The sequence below is a fragment of the Sciurus carolinensis genome, chromosome 9 (assembly GCF_902686445.1).
Source record: "Sciurus carolinensis chromosome 9, mSciCar1.2, whole genome shotgun sequence".
In the NCBI taxonomy this organism is placed as follows: domain Eukaryota; kingdom Metazoa; phylum Chordata; class Mammalia; order Rodentia; family Sciuridae; genus Sciurus; species Sciurus carolinensis.
Genome location: NC_062221.1, coordinates 103,401,918 through 103,423,060, shown reverse-complemented (window position 1 = coordinate 103,423,060; position 21,143 = coordinate 103,401,918). Strand labels below are relative to the sequence as shown.

The 21,143-nt window shown below is 30.9% G+C and overlaps 1 protein-coding gene across 4 annotated transcripts in view; it reads left to right on the top strand.

Annotated features, from left to right (window-relative positions):
• Cadm2 (cell adhesion molecule 2) overlaps window positions 1-21,143 on the top strand; it is a 1,011,411-nt gene that overhangs the window by 839,487 nt on the left and 150,781 nt on the right. For all 4 annotated transcript variants that reach the window (XM_047563029.1, XM_047563030.1, XM_047563028.1 and 1 more), the window contains 2 exons: window positions 18,650-18,802; window positions 20,899-21,036. In XM_047563029.1, coding sequence (XP_047418985.1) covers window positions 18,650-18,802; window positions 20,899-21,036 — 291 coding nt within the window. The remainder of the gene's footprint in view (window positions 1-18,649; window positions 18,803-20,898; window positions 21,037-21,143) is intronic.

The window sequence follows — 21,143 nt, the reverse complement described above, 5'->3', positions numbered from 1 at the left end:
TGCAGACAGAAGCAGCCATGAGAACAGAGGCCCAGAAGTGAGTAAGTTTTGAGAAATATCAGAAACTACTTGCATTTTTGCTAAGAAGGGCAAAATAAATGTGGTTGAGAAGAGATCAGAATACTTTTATGTATGTAGAAATTGACTTTTATTTTCTGGCCCTCCCCACCCTGCTACTGAGTTCACCCCTTCTTTTGCTAGAGATAATTCTCTGACTTTTAATCTCCTTCTTTAGCCAGTCAATGGCCTAGATCCAAATTCAAATTGATCTAAACGAGGGGATTGACTCATTAGATTCTTATTTAATCACTTTCTAACTCTGGGTCTGATTTATGAATTTTGCACCACATTATTATTCAGTTGTTTTCATGTTCCTTTGCAATTATCACCTACGTATTTTATATCTGTACGTTTAATCTCCTCCAAATAAATTGCAAGCTCTTAAAAATCAGTACAGGCACTTACTGCTTCTTTGGAACTTCCTCTATACATATTCAGTATTTTGAATAAATGCTTCAGGCAATAATTTATGTATTTGGAAGAAATATATATTAGGAAGAAGGATTCATATTTGGGTATTCTTTTTAAATTTTCTCAATTTATCTTTATTTTTCTCTGTCTTGTTTTACTAGGGACTTTCTTATTCTCCTCTGCCTGACCTCCTGAATATACATACACACATACATGAACATATATAATACAAATATAATGCAAAAAAACACATTTATACCATAAAAATAGTATACCAAGAAGCAGTCATTTTCAAGAAGGGTGATATAGAACTTTTCATATCATCTAACTATAAATTCCCTTACTACTACTATTTCTTTAGTTAAGATAGCATCTTAAAAGTTAGAGAAGGTATATTTAAAACCATCAGCATAGTACTTTTGTGTATGTACAAAAGGTAGCGTCTGTATATCTAAGACAGCATCTCTGTCTGTGTGCTGTCAATCACCTTCCTTCTTTTATTAGTCTCAGATAGAAGATAAACAACAAGACTGACAGTTTTGTGTCCTTTGCCATTTTGTGTCACCATCAGAGACAAGAGAGTATTATGTCATCACTCAAGTCTGTCACATTTGGCGGATGCTCCCATGTGTCTTAATGATTGTTTTCTTCTTAATCCTCATAAACAAACCACATATTGATTACATAATATTTTTATGGAAATATTTTCTCTTAATATAATGCCCTCCACTTCAGATGAGAGGATTTATGCTGCTGCCAAAGTCTCCAGGGTATAGAGGTGTTTTGTTTTGGAGAAATTCTTCTTAAAAATATGAAGGGGTAAATATGATGATAGTTTGATTTTCTTTTTTAAAATATGGAAATAATATTTTTTACATAACATGTAAATCAAACACAGTGTGTTTTATTTTTCTGGCATATAAACTCCTGACATATTTAGTTTTACATACAGAGATACTTTCAAAAACTTTAGATGATGTTTATGGATGATAATTCTTCAAAACATGAAGTATATCTGTTCATAAAATCGATATTCTAGTTGAATTGTGATAAAAAAGATGCAGTGTCAAGAATAAGACTACTTTAATATGATAAGTGTAATAATCTAAACACTTTTCTTTATATTTCCTACAACTTTGTCTACTTCTACATTCTCTAATTTTTTAACATTCTAATGACATTTTATGGCATATATATTGCAAAAAAGTCTAAAAAGTGTAAGTTCTAAACCTAGCAAATAGTCATCCTTAATAACCACATAGGAAACTGCCAATCATTTAAATTCATGTATATATTCTATAAGTTTCTAATGTTTTAACATCTTAAAATAGATATAACTTAGTTGATAAAATTTAAAAATTCAGAAAAGAATTCAGAAAATTCAAAGAACCAGTGGGAAGATATCCCAATTCTAACATTACATGAGATTCCTTTTCTATGTTATTATGAGATTAATAAGATAATGAATACTTAATTTTATATCCTTCTATTTTTGATTAATAAAGTTATATTATTTCTCTGTTGTAAAGGTTTTCATGCCTGTAATATGAAGACTTTCTAGTATTTCAACAAAAATTATTTCCAAATATTGGATATTGAAGTTATTTGTACTTTTCCTTTATTACAAATAACACCATGGTGACTATTTATGCATGTAAGACTTGGTTAAACTTGAAATGATTTCCACCAGGATGAAAAGACCATGACCAATATATCTTTAAAACTAACAGACTAATACTTTAATTTTCTTCCTTTCTGCTATATAAAATAATTTTCTTAAAATTAATAGATGGCATTTTTCTGAGACCTTATGTATTGAACAACTTTTCTGTTGTAGTATCATGCAGAAAAGAAATTGGTCAGTTTTAAGGTTTTGTCTTATAATCTTTCATCCTAAAGTGAAATTTCTCCTTCATTTTGGGGATTAATAACTTTCAGGATGAAAATGCAGATTAATTTTAGGCCTAGGAATTATGCTACCAATACACCTTCAGTTATGGTCTCATTGCACTATCTTCCTCAGTAATTCATGTGTGTGTGTGTGTGTGTGTGTGTGTGTGTGTGTGTGTGTCTAGTAATTTTTGTATCTCTTGTTCCTACTAACTTTTCTTCTTCTTTTCTAAGAGATATCAAGTTGTTTCCATTTTTGACTACATTTATAAGGCATTAAATGTTTTTGATTTGGACTTGAATTCTTTTGTATCTTAAATCTATTCTCATCTCTGTTGTTATCATATTTTCTTTTCTTTATATTTAAGATTTTTTTCCAATGTGTCCTTTTGCTGTTTTAAAAATTTTTAGTTTGTATTTTCTTGCAGCATAATGAATATTTTAAATATTTTTGTAATTTTTTTGTGATTCCTGTAGCAAATACTATAGTAGTTCTTTAGGATTATATTGTCTTAATTTTATCACAGTATTTATCATAGAACCTGCATTATTTTTTTACTTAGTTCATTTTCATTATGTTATGGCAATCCCAGTTTCATTAGCAAACTTCTAAATTTCAGGAGTTTAAGATAATGGAATTTTAATTCTCACAGAAGTAGAGTTAGCATAAAAGTTTTTACAATATGATAATCTTTCACTGAGTGAGCATTCAGGGACAAGAGCATTTCTAATCTTGTAGTGTTTCAAGGGCCTAGAACCTTGGAAACCTTCATTTATAGAGAGAAGATGTAAAATGAGGATGGAAAAGCTTTACTACTCAATAAAGTGAACTTCAATTTAACTCACACTCCATTGACTAATTCTGATCACATGACGGCCACAGGTTAGCTACCTCCTGAATTTAAAAATGAATGAACATATTTCTAATTTTTTTGGGAGCATGGGAGGTAAATAATGAATCATCTTAGCTGTATTTATTCTTTAATAGTGAGAGATTTACCCAGAGCTATATTGTACATAAATATACTAGTTCTTAGTTCAATCCCCAATTTCTACCTTATTTAGTCATAGGTAGCCCCATAGATCTCAGATGGTATCTCAGCTCTTCTAATTTTCCTTGGATATCAGACACTCATAGCAAGTCTGTATTACTGCAGTACTCACCATATACTGTGATCAAATCTCTCTGTTTTCAGAATTTCCTGAATCTCCTGAATCTACCACTACCACTCCCAAATCCACCTAGGATAACAGGGTATTGCTTTTATAATGCCTTACTTCTTACTATAACATAAGTTCTCTGTTTTATGACTCATTGGGAATAACATTCTGGTTCTTTTTCTAAGCAGCATTTCCTTGGAATGTTTCTGCTTGGTACCTTACCTTGTAAATATTAATGAGATCCATAGAAAAAGAATTATCAGCTTGGTGTTTTGATAGATCACATTTTTTTTTTTTTTTTTTTGCTAAGACTAGTTCCATCATCAGTCTTATGGTTAATGAGAAACTTTCTAAGTTTTACTAAGAGATCAATTACCAGCATTAATAATTATTGAACAGGAACTTAACTGAGTGTAATGTTTAAGAAATTATAGGTTCTACAGTCAGAATTCCTGAATGTCCATTTGAACTCTCTTGTGTATTAACCATGTGACTTTAGGAAAGTTGCTTAATCTGTGTGATGTTTAGGTTTTTCATCTTTAATACCCTTAAGTCCCATGTTTACATTCTGAGAACATAATAAATATTCAAATATTATTTCAAAGTTACAAGTATTATAGTTGTTACAATGTTTAATTTTTATAGGTTTTCCATATCTAACACTATGGAACAAAATGAGTTTAAAAGAGACATAGCTGGAGATTATCATGGTATGTGAAATAAGCCAATCTCCAAAACTCAAAGGTTGAAGATGTATTTTGATATGTTTAGTCTAACAAACAAGAAGGGGCAGAAGGGAAGAATAGAAGTGCAGTAGATTAGACAAAGGGGAGTGAAGGAAAGGGAGGGAGGATAGGAATCAGAAAGAGAGTGGGATGAATCTGACACAATTTTCCTATGTACATGTGTGAATAAAACACGATGAATCTCCACATCATGTACAACCACAAGACTAAGATCCTAAATTGAATAAGATATAATCTATCTTTGAATACATATGTCAAAATATACTATGCTATCATATATAACTAAAAGGAACAAATAATTTTTTTAATAAAAAAAGAGAGATAGCACTAGCACCTGACATCAAATATGCATCTACAATCTTTGCTAATTTAGGAAGGCTGAGATGGGAGTATGGATTGAGCCTGGAGTTTGAGGCCAGACCAGGCAACATAGCAAGATCCTGTCTCAAAAATCAGTCAATCAACCAGTAAAAATGAAAAGGAAAAGAAAATACTAACATCTTTTTCAACAAGCAACTGTAAATGAAAAAAAAAAAAGTTTAGGAAAATCTATATAAGCACTTAATGTTTTCTCAGATAGTACACAGTCCATAAATGATTCCTGCAATTAGCATCACACTATCATCATCACCATTATCACCAATCATCATCATCTGAGTTTTCCTCCAGTTGATACCTGTGTTCTTGTACCCATCTTTGATGAGACCTGATATCTGTTTCCTCTTTTCTGTTGAACAAATACTTGGCAGACATCTTGTTGATTTGGCTTCAGTAACTTGAATTTAGCCTTCTTTTTCTTTTTTTCTTTCCTTTTTAGTTTTTTCTTTTTCATGTTATTTGAGAAATTTCTGAAAATATTTGCATGATGGTCTAAATATGTCATAAAATTTATAAATATAGTATTAGAGTAAATTAGTTCTGAAACATGTATTTTTGTTTCATTCTCTCCTGCATTGGAAGGCTACTCTACATAATCTTCCCTCTCATTTGTTCCTCATTATATTAGTGAAAGCTCTCTAAGAGAGAGGCAGGATCTTTGCTATAGTGTAGGTTTGTTGTTGGGCCATCCAAATATCCAACACTACATCAAGCTCAAAGTCAGCAAGTCCAGGTCTCATAGTTTCATGTAGTAGCTGCGGAATCAGCAAGTACAGGAATGTTTGGAGTAGTATATATCACACTGTGGATTTCTCTCTTGAGAATTAGTAAGAATGGTGTGTTCAGAGCTTTCTCTTTGGGTTTCAGAAGCCACCTCCACAGTATGTCTCATTTCAACCTAACTACAAAGTAGTAATTCAAGGGTACTGCTGAAACATTATATTTAATGTGATAAAATACAGTGTGCTCTTTTACTACAGATTTCCCATGATGCGTTTAATTTTAATGTATATTTTTTCATCTTTTCAATAAGTTTTGTGTGAATTACAGAAAAAGAAAGTCTCTTACTGTATTTACTCCCAAAAGACAATTATAAAATTAGCTTTCTTCAGTCAGTCGTGCGTCCTAGACTCCACAACTTCAATCGGTTAAGTTATGCATTGACTTTTGTCCTTCTGTGTCTTACATTTCTCCTTACATTTTGAATTTATTTATTCAGCCAATTATTTACATATACAATATGTACTTATAAAAATCGTAAATATTACATTAATAATGTTTATAAATGTACAAATGTACATTGCTGAAAAGAGTAGATGATAAACAGATTTTCTGAATTTCATATTTCAACTGTAGCATCATATTAAGATATCTTGCCTCTTCTTTTTAAAATCAGTTTCCTGTATTTTGCCAAAATTTTTATTGAAATTTGAAATCCATGAATTTTTTTCTAAAAAGTAGCACATAATTTATATGAAATAGAGATTTTTAACAAAGTAATACTATGAAGTTAAAGAAAAATCAAATTATATTATGTAAAAGAAAAAATTCAAACACTTTAGGAAATGTTTCAATTTATTCTTGAGTGCAGGATGTCATTCTTCAAATTTTACATAGTAAAATTTGTTTTTTAAAATTGTATTGTCCTGATTTCTCACTACTTCCTTGAATATTTGACATATTAAAGAAGATAATTTACACACAATATTCATGATCAACAGTAACTTGCTTATTTTTCATAAGCATTATTTTGTTTGTGAAACCTCTCACAATCCTGCCATAGAGAAATATTAGTAAGAAGTGAAGAAATTGTTGGAAAGAAACAAGATCAAGATTAACCGACTACACTTTTAGTTCCAAATACTAGTGAAAAATAGTGTGGTATTTGAACTAAATATTAGTGAAAAATATTGCACTCATTTCATAGAGGACTATCAAATCTTATTAACAAAATTTCTACTTTTGAATATCTTCATGGATGTGCCTATATTTAGAAAACATAAAAATGAACAAAAAATATTTTCTTAACTGCATGACATGTGCTGAGAATTCAAAATTTACTGTTAGAATTTGTGTACTTTGAGAATTTCTTTCTTTAGAAATTATTTTGTTTCCTTAATGAAGACAAATTGAAAATTCTAATCAAAATTCAAGTTTGTAGGAGGTGCAAATTTGGGATTAGTAGAATCACACGCAATGTATGTATAGAGTTATCCAATGTTGCAAACAACAAGTGAAGGCTTTCCCAGAATGTGGGGTGATGTCACATTGCAACATTGCAAACTTCAGGGGCTGATTTCTCTTTCAAATGAAGGCAGATATTTTCATTCCCAATGTACATTTCTGTATGCACTTCTGTAATAACATGACATATAATCTTCTTGTGTCTTTGATCTAGATGTTCAATGAGAGTTATATCACATGGTTACATATGGTGGTTTTATGGTCAGATATAAAAACTGAATTTCATATGTCTATGAGGAGACCAATATATTGTAGGTTGTTGGTAAGAATGAGGGCTTACAAAAACTGTTTAGTTCAAATACCACATCATTTTCTTGTTCTATGAATTCAGGCCCATAGAAAGCTGTATCCAATTTCAAACTATAGCAAGTGCTTAAAGATATTTTCACAAGGAAAATAAGACATAATGTGACAAATACCTAGGAAAATACCATGTTTTCAAAAAGCAAACAAAATATTCATGAACTTTTATTTGTGGGAGATGAAGAGGAAACATTTTCTCTGAATAAGATCCTTTAAAAGGTGACTCGGAATTTTATGTTTTTTTTTTTTTAAATTTGATGATTATCCATTAACAGTCTTCCCTAGTAAAGTTGCAAATTAAATACAGACCATATATATGTTAAGTGACATTGTGAGGTTCTCATATTAGGAAAAAGCTGTGAGTAAGCATGGTCATTATTAACCAAATGAGACATTGCACACATAGCAGCATTTGGGCATTCAGTATAATTAATAAACTATAACTGACATTTTATGTATATGAGTCATTTAACCTTCAAAGCTTAAAGCTTAAAGAATATTCTGAAGACCAAAGTTGCCAAAATTGTGCTTTCCTACTTTATCTGCTAGACACATTTTTGTTAATATGCTACTAATATTAATCTATATTCATTTGATTTTTTTTTTCAATTTATATGTTATTGATATTAATCTGTATTCATCTGATTTTTTTTTCCAAATGAGCTAATTGGCATTTTAGGTCTGAATTTTGTGAACCAAATTTATGTTCTTATACTGACAAATGCTATATTCATTTCTTCTTAAACCAAACACTTTAAAACTTAGAGATACATAATTAATAAGAAATGAAACATCTAATTTTTATTCAGGAAAGACAATATTGGGAAAAGGGAATCATATGATATGTGACATTGTATATGCTGAAGATATATATATGTCTAATATATGTACACACATGTACATCTATATTACTGTATGTGATATATCTATATATATAGTAATGCAGGACTAGTTTGTCAACTTTTCAAAATCCCCTCATCATTTGAGATCCCACCTCAATCAACTAGATACGTGTGTATTATTCATGACTTTATGTTGTTCTCTCTGTAGGATTTGGCATTTGTGTGGTGAGAATAGTGCAACCTAAGAAAAACAGACCATTTTGAGTGGATGCATGTTGATTTTCTAAAGATAAAATTGTGAAACATGCTTGAGTATCTGAATGGTTCTTACTGAATCATTAACTTATAAGAGACCCCACTTCAGAATACAATTCAGTCAACTTAAAGCATTATATTGATCATAAAAGTAATAATTTTAGATAATTTAAAATTATTCATGAATAATAGCAAAATAAAATTAGTATAAACTTATTTGAAAACACCTTAAAAATCTAAGTTTTTTTAAACAAATGAAAACTCACAAACCATCGAGTTAGTGGTTCTTGATTGAGAGTTCTACACTATAATGCTTTTCCTAAATGAATTTCAAAGGCTATGTCCTAAGCAAATTACAAGTGACTTCAAAATCCCTGAGTCCATATTTCCTTGCAAGGTGGGAGGGATGCTTAAACATTACTGTCAGAACACCAGGTACATATTATATAAACAACGTTTGGACAAGAATTCACTACTTCATGACAAAATCCATTAGAATTCTGAATATCTCAATAAATAGAAACATACTCGCCATATTAAACCCAACAATAGCTTCAAAAATTCAAGGGATTTGAATACAATAAATCGAGTTTACCATTCACATGACAGCCACCATTCCTCTATTCTCAATGTCCTCTTTTCAAATGAAAACTCTCCCATATTTAAATTATGTATTCATCGGGTATCAATGTCAGACTTGGAACTGCTTTTTCTTCTTTCCCAAAATGTACTGCACGGATTATCAGAGTGAGATGAAATTATTACATATGCATTGTGTGTGTGTGTGTGTGTGTGTGTGTGTGTTACCAGTATTTTACATTCTCAACAGTTGCCTTGGTGAAAGTTTATATGGAATTCTCAAGAGATAATTTCATGTTTTATACATGCCATCACTGTATGAAGGAATTTACAGTATCTTTTTCAAAATTGAAGTACAATTGAATTCTTGTTTTAAATAGAAGAATTATATATGTAGAATTTCATTTTTTGATATAAAATTGAAAAAATGCTATTATTTAGAAAATATATGTATATAATCATTATGGCTTTTAATAATATCACCCACTTTGAGTACTCGGTCTTCCTTTTTTCTAAAAAAATAATTTCGTAGATAATGAATAATAATTCAATTCCTTTCTTCTAAACCTGGGGTCATGCTTAGAGCTTAGAACACAACATATTTGATAGAAAATAACAAGTCACTTCTATAGGTATTTCTTATTTATAGAATCCAGATCAGTATTATTCAAAGCATATTCATATAAATGAATTCGTAATTATTTTTCTTAATTTTGTAATAAGTAAAATTTTACACCAAAATATGCTAAAATTATGGTTCTTTTAGATAGGTTATATCACTTACTATTTTTTAACATTATTGGACATTTACCCTAATTTGTATAGAAACATGAGAGCATATCAGTGTAGTGGTACCAATATCTATGCAGTAGCACGGTGGAAACTGCTAACACTCACTAACAGCTCCCCTCCCTTTAAATTCAGCTACACTATGTTTCCCAGCCTCTCTTGGAATATGGCATGAGAAAGGAATGGGAATGGAATGACATGTGCATTGCTAAGCCTATGACCTAACATTTCTCATACTTGCTTCCTCAGGGTTCCTCTCCCTCAGACAACTTTCACAGTCATAAATGGATGGCAGCTCATGTCATTGATGTTTCTACAGTGTACACTGCCCTCCCACCAATGACCTTGAGCAGTTCTTTACTGTTAAATAATAAACTGTCTGTACTTCAAGCAGCTTAAATGCAACCCGGCCTTTAAAAGCAAATCTATATTTTAAAATCAGTAGGTATAATGAAAACTAGTTAGTTAGAGATATCAAAGAAGATTGAAGCTTGTCTTTATAAAGTTCTTTTGCCATATGACATCGTCAAAGGAGTAAGACATGCCTGCTTACTATTTTAAGGGAAGTAAATTTGAAATCTCTGAATCCATAGTTTTAAAAGGTTTATTAGCAGAGTCCATCACAGAAAAGGGATTACAACTTAAACATCTTTTATATGTTCAGCTAAATAATTAGAATTGATATATAGAAAAGATTTAGAATGAAGTATTGGAAACAATTAAAGTTACTTTGATATACATTGTAGAAGATTTATAGGTTATTTTTAATTTTTGCTCTATTAGTGATATTTTGATGCTACATTTGTAAAAATAATTATTTAAATATTTAGAACCTAAAAAAATCAAAAACAACAAACTTCTTTTAAATCTAACTTTATAAAATGAAAGTTTGCCAGGTGTGAACTATTTATTAGAACATATAAATTTTATGTCACTGTCATGTTAAATATGTCATTCCTTCTAGAGCTTTATTTTAACCTATCTTACTCTATGAGGTGATTCATTAAAGGAAACTGCCATTTTATATACTCATTTGCATTGTCACTTATTTATTCCTTCATTTATTAAATAGAGAGAATGGGAATTACATTCAGAGCACTGTGTTAATTACTTTGGGCAGTGGGAAGTAGTCTCAGTTCAGTTGAGATGCTCTGAAAGATTACCATGTCCTAAGGTAAAAGGTACATATTAGCATATAAATAACAGATTACATAATATTCACCTTTAATTTCTTATTGACATAACAAATAATCACTGAGCTCCATTATATAATTCTGACCTTGGGAACTCAAAGGAGGACCTGAATGTGGTTTGAACTGGGCAAGATAGGAAGATTTATCAACAAAGAAATAAGTTAATGAACTTGGAAGTTAAGTATGACCTGGGATATGCAGAGGGATATATGCCTTTAGATAAAGGGGCATGTTTTGTTTGCCTTATGTGAACTTACATATTTCTAGCCTTTGAGGCATTTTGAGGGGGAAAGGGAAGATAATTAGAGAAGAAAATATTGTTCAGACCTGTAGGGCCCTATTTTACATGACAAGCAATTTAAAAAGTTTTCCTATATGAGGGATATCATTGTAGACATATGGCTGTATTATGGAGTGGTTTATGTTCAGAAATTTAGGAATTTAGTAGAGTGGGGTGGAGGGCTCTCCATTAAGACTGGCCATGAGGAGGATGCTCAGAGGCAGGATTTGGCAAAGGCAAGAAGTCTGGAAAATAGAAACTAGCATGCACTTTATTCTTTAACACATCAAATTTCTCATAACCAAATTTATTAATTTTTAGTACATTTTATATTTGGCAACTTCTAACTTTTTCTTATGTTTCATAATAAGAGATTGTAGGTATTGAAATGAGAGTAGTGACTTTTTTGCTTTTCTACATAAGAAAAGCTGAGGTTTAAAAATTGGAATCTGCTGCTAAAAAACTTCCTTCAAATAGTGACAGAGTTTCCAGATTTATTGCTTAGCTTCTGTTCACATTTCTATTCCAAAACTCCATTTACTATGGTTTCAGTAAAGATTCAGTCTAGGCTGAAACTTGGTATATCAAATAGCATCTCTGGAGCAATGGTTGTTTTTACCAATTTTCCAGAAGATTGATTTAGATTGTTTTATGTTGTATGACTGTAAAAGAACAAAACAGAAAAAGGATTCACTAGCTTGATACTTTATTTTATCTGTATGCTTTAACTGATCCTCCATGGTACTATTACAAATAACACAAACATTTTAATATATTTGTGTTAGGCTATTAATAAATAAAATAACACTTTGATAGTAAAAAGGGAGTGATTAGATTTCTTTATCTTAAATCTTCCTTAATATCTAGAGATGTTTTTTGATAGTATACATCTGAAGGTACTAAGTATAAGATCTGATCAGAGTTAAGATTTAGACCTATGGCCCTTCTGTAGGGTTTATTACAGTTTGATCCAGATTTCCTTTCTAATTAGTGTACAGATATAGTTAGTAGAAAAAATCAGTTTGGTGTACTAAAACAAAATTATCTTTACTAAAGCTTCAATTCCTTATAGAGTTGTCAACTGAAAGTATTCAGTTTGGGGGGCAGGGAGACAGGCCTTGGTGAATTGTATGAGTGGAATTGGTTAGTGTCCTGTTCCAAAGAAATCAGTAGGACTAAAGTAGATTAAGCAGTTAGCACAGAACTAGGTGGAAAATGACCAGGCTTTTTGTAGAAGTTGGGAAACCTCGGAATAGTGGTTTGGGCAGCCTTGAAAACAAAATCAGAGACTGGACAAAATGTCTATTCTCAGGCAGCAAGCAATGAAATTAGACTTGATATTCAATCGACAGCTTATTGGTGGAGTTCTTCTGCACATTTCTCCCGTAGATAGAACTTGGCTTATTGAACAGATATATTTAAATTCCCTATACAAATCAGGTGGTACAAGTTGGGTGGAGATGATGTGAACTGAGGCAAAGGAGAATAAAGGGTAGAAATTAACCTTCTTAAAATTCCATCCCATAGTGATATGGGATTTTAGGAAATGAAATTTATTGGCTGGATAGTAAATGTTTTTTAACAGTTTTAACTGTACAATAATATTTTGACTAATATCCTATGGATTTAGAATTATATGCTTTTGAGGCATTAATTATACTAGAAATTTAAGTAACCAAGATGAAATTTGAACTAACCTCTGTTATTCTGATTTTGGTTTTCTTTTTAGTACTCGTCTATAAAATAGAGTGAATTACAATAAAATAACTCAGTGTACAATATTCAGTTAATGTATTGAATTTTTCAAAATATTAATATGTAAAATTATAGAATATTTTCACAAACTTGGTAATCCACATAGTAAATTTAATTCAATAAATTAAAAATGGATATCTATATGTACCATGACATGTAGGAGAAGTTGTACATAATACAAAGAGGTATTATGTTTAATTCCAACTTGTAAAAGTTTTAGGTCCAATGGGTGAACATGAAAAGAAGTAAAATAATGAAGTTGTACTTGTTGCATTCTAATAGTCTCTTAAAATGATTACATAATGGAATATGATTTTATAAAATTACTTAAGCATCTAAAAAAGTGATATGAATTATTTCTCACTGTAAATCAATTTAAAGATACTTGAAAAGTTTGGAGCGAGGTGTGCTTTATAATAAATATAACACTAAAGGGAGGAGAACTATAAAAGAACAAACTGTTCATATGATCTCATTTTGTTTCCTGGGTTTTTTTGGTGGCAGTTCTGGGAATTGAACCCAGAGTCTTACCATGCTAAGCAGGCATTCTTCCACTGTGCTGCATCGCTCTGCCTATAGGTTCTTGAATGAATAATGCTAGATAAGTTGAAGAGTACTAATATATAACTTATTAAATATGACAATAACTTTTATTCTTTAAATATTTTCTTTTTTTTTAGTTGAGGTGGACACAATATCTTTATTTTATTTTTATTTTTTAAGTGGGGCTGAGGATCAGACCCAGGGCCTCATGCATGCTAGGTGAATGCTCTACCACTGAACCACAATCCCAGCCCAACAATAACTTTTCTTAGTAGCAAGTATAAATCATGACTAAAATTCTCCAAGTAATTATCTTAGAAATTTTTATTTTATCCAACATGAATCCCAAATTTGCTTTTGTATTATTGGTGAAAAATTTAGAACCAATAGCATAATGGGAAAATAATGTAATCCACAGTTAAGTAATCTTTAATAGATTCTTACTTATTGGTCAGTGTTTCTTATTTGCAGTTAAGATGAAATTCTCCAGAACTGAGAGTTTTGAACCATTAAATCCCTTCACCATGGGTGGCAGGAGCCTAGCTAGTGATAAGGCACGACATTCATGTAGCCTACTTAACCTGTTAGCTTGTATTTAATCTCTATGATGCTTACAAATGCTCATTTTTCTGATTATTCATTTCCAAGGAACTGTTTGAAATTTTAAAGATTTTTAAATGAAATGTTTGAGTTCTTATTTATTTTTAAAAAGGATATTTAAATAATGATAAACTTTCTCTGTTTTCAAAGACTTTTGAAATATTGAATTCACTTCAACTGACAGTATTACAATTTTTCCACTATATATTTAGGACTTACTACATAGAAAGTCAAATAATATGGGTGGTTGCTGATTAGCTATACCTTTTATGTTATTTGGAAACTAAGGTAAAAAGAGAAAAGATCTGTAAAGATGATTTATTCATCATCAAATAATTTTCCAGTGGACTATGGCTTACTTAAAAATGTATGTTGCATGATGTTTCTAACTCTAATGCTTAACAGTGTCTAAATGAGAACTTTTTTCCTGTTTTTTTTTTTTTTTTTTTTTTTTGCTTCGTTCCCATGGGAGATCCTGTGGAGAGATATTGAAGGGGACTTCCTAGTTCAGTTCTTTTTCTCTCTGTTCTTATCATATACAGGCAGAGTTTAGTTCTCAGTTTCCATTCAATCACAATTCACTGAATACCTACTGTGCAGATAGCTACAGGCTCAGGGTGCTGAGCTATGAGACAAGTTTTCTGCTCACAGGGAACCCATTGAGTTATAGTATAAACCTCTTTGGATTATTAAAGGTTTTCCTTTATTCTTTTATATTTGAAATGCTGTTCTAAAGCTAAAGTAAACTGTAAATGATGACATCATGAGTACTTATGAACTTGAAAACATTAACATTGTGGATACAGAAGTTTCTTAAAATATTCAGTCCAGTGAAAATCTTATTAGGCAGCACTATGGTCTAGCAAATGAACATAGTACACAATAGCTTTATTATTTTGGCTGTTTCTTCGGTGTAAGAAACATCAGTTTTGAATATCTATCTATATCTATATGTATGTCAATTCTAAAATTCTGAACATCTTACTCCTATTTTCATTATTTTATAGCAATTATTTTCTACACCTAACACTCAGCAGACATGTGCACAATATTTAATGAAATTGCTCAAGTTCATATATTTAATAAATAACAAAGCCTACATTAAAATTCAAATATTCTGCTTTTCTTTTCAGAATCTAGTTGTCAATAATTATTATAAAAAGCAAATCATTATAATAATGTATGTAATAATTATATTATAATGGTAATTATTATTTTTATAATTATAAAAAGCTAAGCTGAATCAGTTAAAACATTTCAGATAGTAAAATATTTATGTTTTCATCATGATTTTGAACCCAAAATATTTAAATATTATCCCTTACATACTACATGATGTCATTTAATTTCCTTGAGCAGGATGGAAGTGAATCAATAATTAATACTCATTAGAAAACTTCTCTTATGTAGGTTTAAGCTATGGGTTTTGATTCAATGTTTTTAAGGTTTATTTCATGCAAATAATTTACTTATGAAAGTTTTATATTTGTATGCATTAACTCCACAAAATAGTTTGACCAAGAAAGAGTTAAGTTCCTTTTCTTACCATTCACCGAAAATTCTACATTTTGTGTTAGAGAATAAAATTGAACACAGGGTGGGTAATGTGTTTTATTTATACAGTATCATGGTAGAAACTTGAAGTTTTCCCTTTTGGTGATTTCTTTTTTTAAAAAAGTATGTTATAAGTATATGCATATTTTAACATAGATCTATATATAAATTATAAAAATACATGTATTTTTATATACTAGTATATCATACTTTTGAAAAACAGCTAATATAGCATAAGTTTCTGTTGTGAAAATAAACAATTTGTATCTCATTATTTTCCTTTGACAAATGAACAAGACACGTACATTATAGCATATAGGAGATAGAGTATAAAATTGACATTTAAAAAAATGTGTGCTGTATTCTAATAGAGTTGCAATAACAACCATAATCATACCCTTATTTTTCACAATAAAAAAAGCATATATGAAAATATTTGCATGCATATGTATGTATTCCTATGAAATGAATTCCTTGTTCCATACTTGAAGAACCACACCCATGTTCCTACACCCCTACTATCCCTAACCCTTGGCATCCACTAATCTGTTCTCATGTCTCTTGTTATTTGAAAACATTGTTTAAATGGATTATGTCTGATTTATTTATTTATAGAGTTTTTATGTGTATCACCGTGTATGCTTTTCATAGTGGTTGTCTTAACTTTGGAGCATACATATGTGATTTATCACAGTGTATTTAATGTATTTACCCATATTTTTATTGTATATTTTTATGATGCCTTAAGATTTCTTCTTTTATTTGGTTTTCACCAATTTTATACATAATCATTTGTGTGTGTGTGTGTGTGTGTGTTTTGTATTCTTGTGTATGTTATTACATTTGTGGGTTTTCTGTCTAAAGAACTTCAACTTTTATTTAATGCAGGTCTGCTAGAAAAAAATGTTAATTTTTCTACTTCTGAGAATCTACTTATTTTCTCCCAATTATTCAAGGATAGTTTCACTGGATAAGAATTCATTGTAATTTTTTCCTCAATACTTGAAAAATGTGCCATTGCCTCTGGCCTCCATGATTTCCAATGACAAATCTATTGGCATTTTGCATTTGTGTTCTTATATATCACATGCCCTTCTCTTTGCTGCTTTCAGGTTTTTTGTCCTAATTTTTGGAAATTTCATGAAATGTATGTTGGCATGGACTTTGGAAATTTTTGACCTGAGGTTTTGTCAGTTTCTTCATTCTGTGTTAATGTCCGTGGCAAATGGGGAAAGTTTTTAAAGACTAGATCTTTCAATATTCTTTCATCCTCATTCTTTTCCTCGCCTTAATGGCACCAATGTTGAATATAGCTTTATCTCATAGGTCTCTGAGGTTCATTATGGTTTTTTTTTTAATTTCCTTTCTTTATTTTCTCTCTGTTCAGAACAGGTTTACCTTGATTTAAATTTACTGTTTCTATCTTCTGTAATCTCCATTGTTTTATTGAACCAATCCAATAAGTTTTGTTTGTTATTGAAATTTTAATTTCTATAGTTGTGATCTTTAAGAAATTCTTTTTCTTGTTAAACTTTCTACTATCTTTTTCAGTTGTTCAGCTTGTTAGAATATTTTTATGATGGTCGCTTAAAAATCTTTATCAGATAATTCCAAAATGTGATTCATCTCAGTGTTCGCTTCCATTAGTTTTTGTTTGTTTGTTTGTTTTTTCTCATTTAAGTTATGATTTTCCTGGTGTTTGGTATGACCACTTTTTTTTATATTCTGGACATTTGGGCTATTATAATTAGGTGACTGAATATCTTTTAAGTTTACTATTCTAGGAGGCATTCTCTTGATTAGCTTTAACACAGTTGCTAGCTTATACTTACAGGCTGTGTTTCTCATAACAATTTAATTTTCAGGGACTTTTTGGTGCTATCTGGTTTGTTTGACTTGTCAGATTCCACTCAGGGTTATACTGATCTCTATTGATCTAAGGGACAGAAAAGCTTCCCCAGGCAAGGCCTGTAGTATCCAGGTGAAGCAAGGGGTTCTCTAGCTCAGGAGAAGCACTTCTAGAACCTATCACTGCCTAATTGCCTATTGTCTTTAGATGACCAAGGGAATTTCAGATCTGATGAGGAAAGAGATTGCTCTCCTTGTCACTGAAGATCCTCCTTGATTCCCCTTCTAGGTGCCCCACTCTCTCCTGAGGTTGCTGGGGGAACTTCTATTTAATAAGCAATAAAATTGAATTTGCTGATGCCACCTTCTGTTTTCTGCTGGGCCTGGATCATCTTTTACTGTTTTTGAAGTAGCCTTTATGCTGCCCCTCAGGTTCTGGTGTCCTTACCAATCCTCCTTTGTCTTTCTTTCTTTTAAAATACTCTTTTGGAAGTCTCTAGCTTAATTTTATATTTTATGATGTACTTAAAGACATAATGATAAATATTTATTTTTACTTTTTTCCCCAAAATAAGTCAAGAGAAGTATAACTAAACAACATCCCGAGAGATATTCTGGAAAAACAAATGTGTCATAGAAAAGTGATTCAAATCAAAGAATATATTCACAGGGTACTCCAGTCAATCAGAGTAAACTTAATTATAGTTGCTTTTCAACTAAACATCAGATCAAGTTTAAACAAATTTTAACAGGGGTCTTTATTTCAGAGAGCTTTTAACATGCCAATATCCTTTGTTTGTCTCTTATAAGACCTGTAGTAAGGTTTCAAGTTTCCCAAATTTATCTGTCCATAGAAGTGAGTTCATTTTGTTCATAGTTTTTCTTGGTACTCGCATTTCGTGAAAGACTTTGTGAAGGAAAGCTATTTTCATCACCATCGACATCTACCTCATCTAAAGTATTATGTTAGATGCAATCATTTAATTAAAAAGTTATTTCTGAGAACACTAAGAAGCACCTAATTCTACTTTGATTTTTTAAAAAATCTGATAAAATATTTCGGTATATTTAAACCTTCCTTTAAACTAATTCAGAACGTAAGATTTAGATGCACAGTCAAATTAAATGTTTATTGTATTGTGTTAAAAATCTATGGTCTAAATGTACCGACTATTCTCTAATGTTGCCATTCACATTTTCAATATTTTCTCTTTCCAGCTTTAAGGGACAATAGAATTGAGCTGGTTCGCGCTTCCTGGCATGAATTGAGTATCAGTGTCAGTGATGTGTCTCTCTCTGATGAAGGACAGTACACCTGTTCCTTATTTACAATGCCTGTCAAAACTTCCAAGGCCTATCTCACTGTTCTGGGTAAGTACAGGAGACTAAAACCATGTAATCACAAAACCAGAGAGATGCATACTGTTATAGTAACATGATTTTGTAAGAAAATGTATTTTGAAGATCATATTAACAGATGTAGTTTAATTCCTTCTCTGCTACACTATAGAAAAAGGCATTTAAAAATCATTTATTTGCTTTTTTCCATTTTATCAATAGTCAAAAAGAGGTATAAAGATTTGTATCACTGACAGAAGGAACACGGGCATTGTGTTCTGTAGCTAGCAACACATGCTCCTTTTCTTAACTTCCAACTAAACCTCTTTATATTAAATCATCTATACATTTTTTGTATTCCACTCCTTTTATGAGTTGACAGAATAATGAAAATAATGAGTTCATAGTGTGCAACTTCATTTTATCTTATAAGTCACCTGGTGAGGGCCTTCCCTAATAACCTGTGGCTTTCAAAAATGACCCCTTTGTGTACTTTTGTGCATTTAAATGGCCCTGACATTTCCATGGGACTTCTTTCCTTTTAAATGTGTATTTTCTGGATCCTAAATGAAGTACATAATGTCATTTGTGCATGCAGCTTGTAGCTTCTTGGTGCTTTTATTATCTAAGTATTGGGCCATTTTCCCAAAGGTTAAAGTGACATGAAAAAGCAATACATTCATAGAGATTCTGAGGAAATAAAGTTGCAGCACGAAGCTCTCTGTGATTCCACAGACGTCAGTGCCCCAATCAGCTGAAATTGTTGCACTTCATTGAAACACACCTGTGTACTGAACAAGTTAGAGGAATTTAAAAATTGATTTTTTGCCCCTAGCTTGCCTTCATTTTTAGATAGATAAAGGCACAACATTGCATTTAAAAGGACAATACAGACTCTTCTTTTCGATGGGAATATTAAAGTTAATCCAGCTAGAGAATTGGTTTTGTGCATAGGATATGAAATATACTCTGCTGCAAATCCTACTGGGACTATTTTATAAAAATCATAGAAAGTTTGCCATTAATGACAAAATATACCCACTAAAATGGAATATTTGAGGATAACAACTGCCTAAGCTTGATATATTATTTTGTAGAGAGCCAAATTGGGACTCAAAGAACAGATGCCTGCAGCATCTAGTTTATTAAATGGTGGTAGGACAAAGATTTCTGTTTTAAAGCAAGTTGTAATATAAAGGTGAAGTCAAGCAACAACAATAACTATCTAGTTAATGGAAGCATGTTGTTCTTTTATCATTGTTGTTCTTGTTGATTTACTTTGAAATTCTCATTGGTTCTTTCCAACATTCTTGCATTTTAATCTTCTCAACTCTGAATTAAATAGTACAAACAAAAATGGTTTCAGTCTACTTTTATTATTTAACACTTTTGTAAGAAGTTTTAATAAAACTCTACTTAGAAAACTTAGTAGTATTGCCTAGGAACATGTAATATTCTGATTTTTAAATCACCTAAATTCTATGTCTCTGCATTAGTTATCTGTTTATGGTAATTTGGACTTGAAAAGGTAGTAGTGGTTAACCTTAAAAACAATACATATCATGCTTTCCATTGCCTTTCTATAAATAGCATCAGGAGACATGTTCTACTTTGGATGACAAAAAGGTCAGTTTAGGTGCAATTATTGATGCATCCCTTATTCTAAAATTGATGTTCTTGAACAAAGTACACAAACAGGATAATAATACCTTTAAAAGCTTTAAAGAATTATGAAATCAGGAGAGAAGGGTGCTCTTTTAATCAAACCAGATGGTATTATAGCAAATTTAGCATAATTTTCTAAAGAAAAACAAATATGTTTTGTGGATTTTTTTTTCTTTTTTGTCACTAATGCAATCTTACTTCTTAAATTCCTGTATTGGCAAATCTTAAAATATATTGAGTGCTTGTTTTCAAGATTTACAAAGAATATTCTTACAGGTAAAATTTTACAATTTTTTAAAACTATTTTTTACTATATCCATTTTGAAAATTTTGTAGATACTTCACACACACACACACACACACACACACACACACAAGTATCTAAAGCAGTTTGTTTTATTATGCAGAAGTTTATATCATCCCAAGAGAATGATGGTTACTTCATTCATTTGCTTAAATTTCAGGTGTTCCTGAGAAGCCTCAAATTAGTGGATTTTCATCACCAGTTATGGAAGGAGATTTGATGCAGCTGACTTGTAAAACATCTGGTAGCAAACCTGCAGCTGACATAAGATGGTTCAAAAATGACAAAGAAATTAAAGGTAAAAAATGGGAATAAGTCAGCAAATCAAAATTAATGTACTAAAACTAGCATGATATATTGAAAAAAGTAAACTTTACATATTTTTCATTATTGCTCACTGATCAA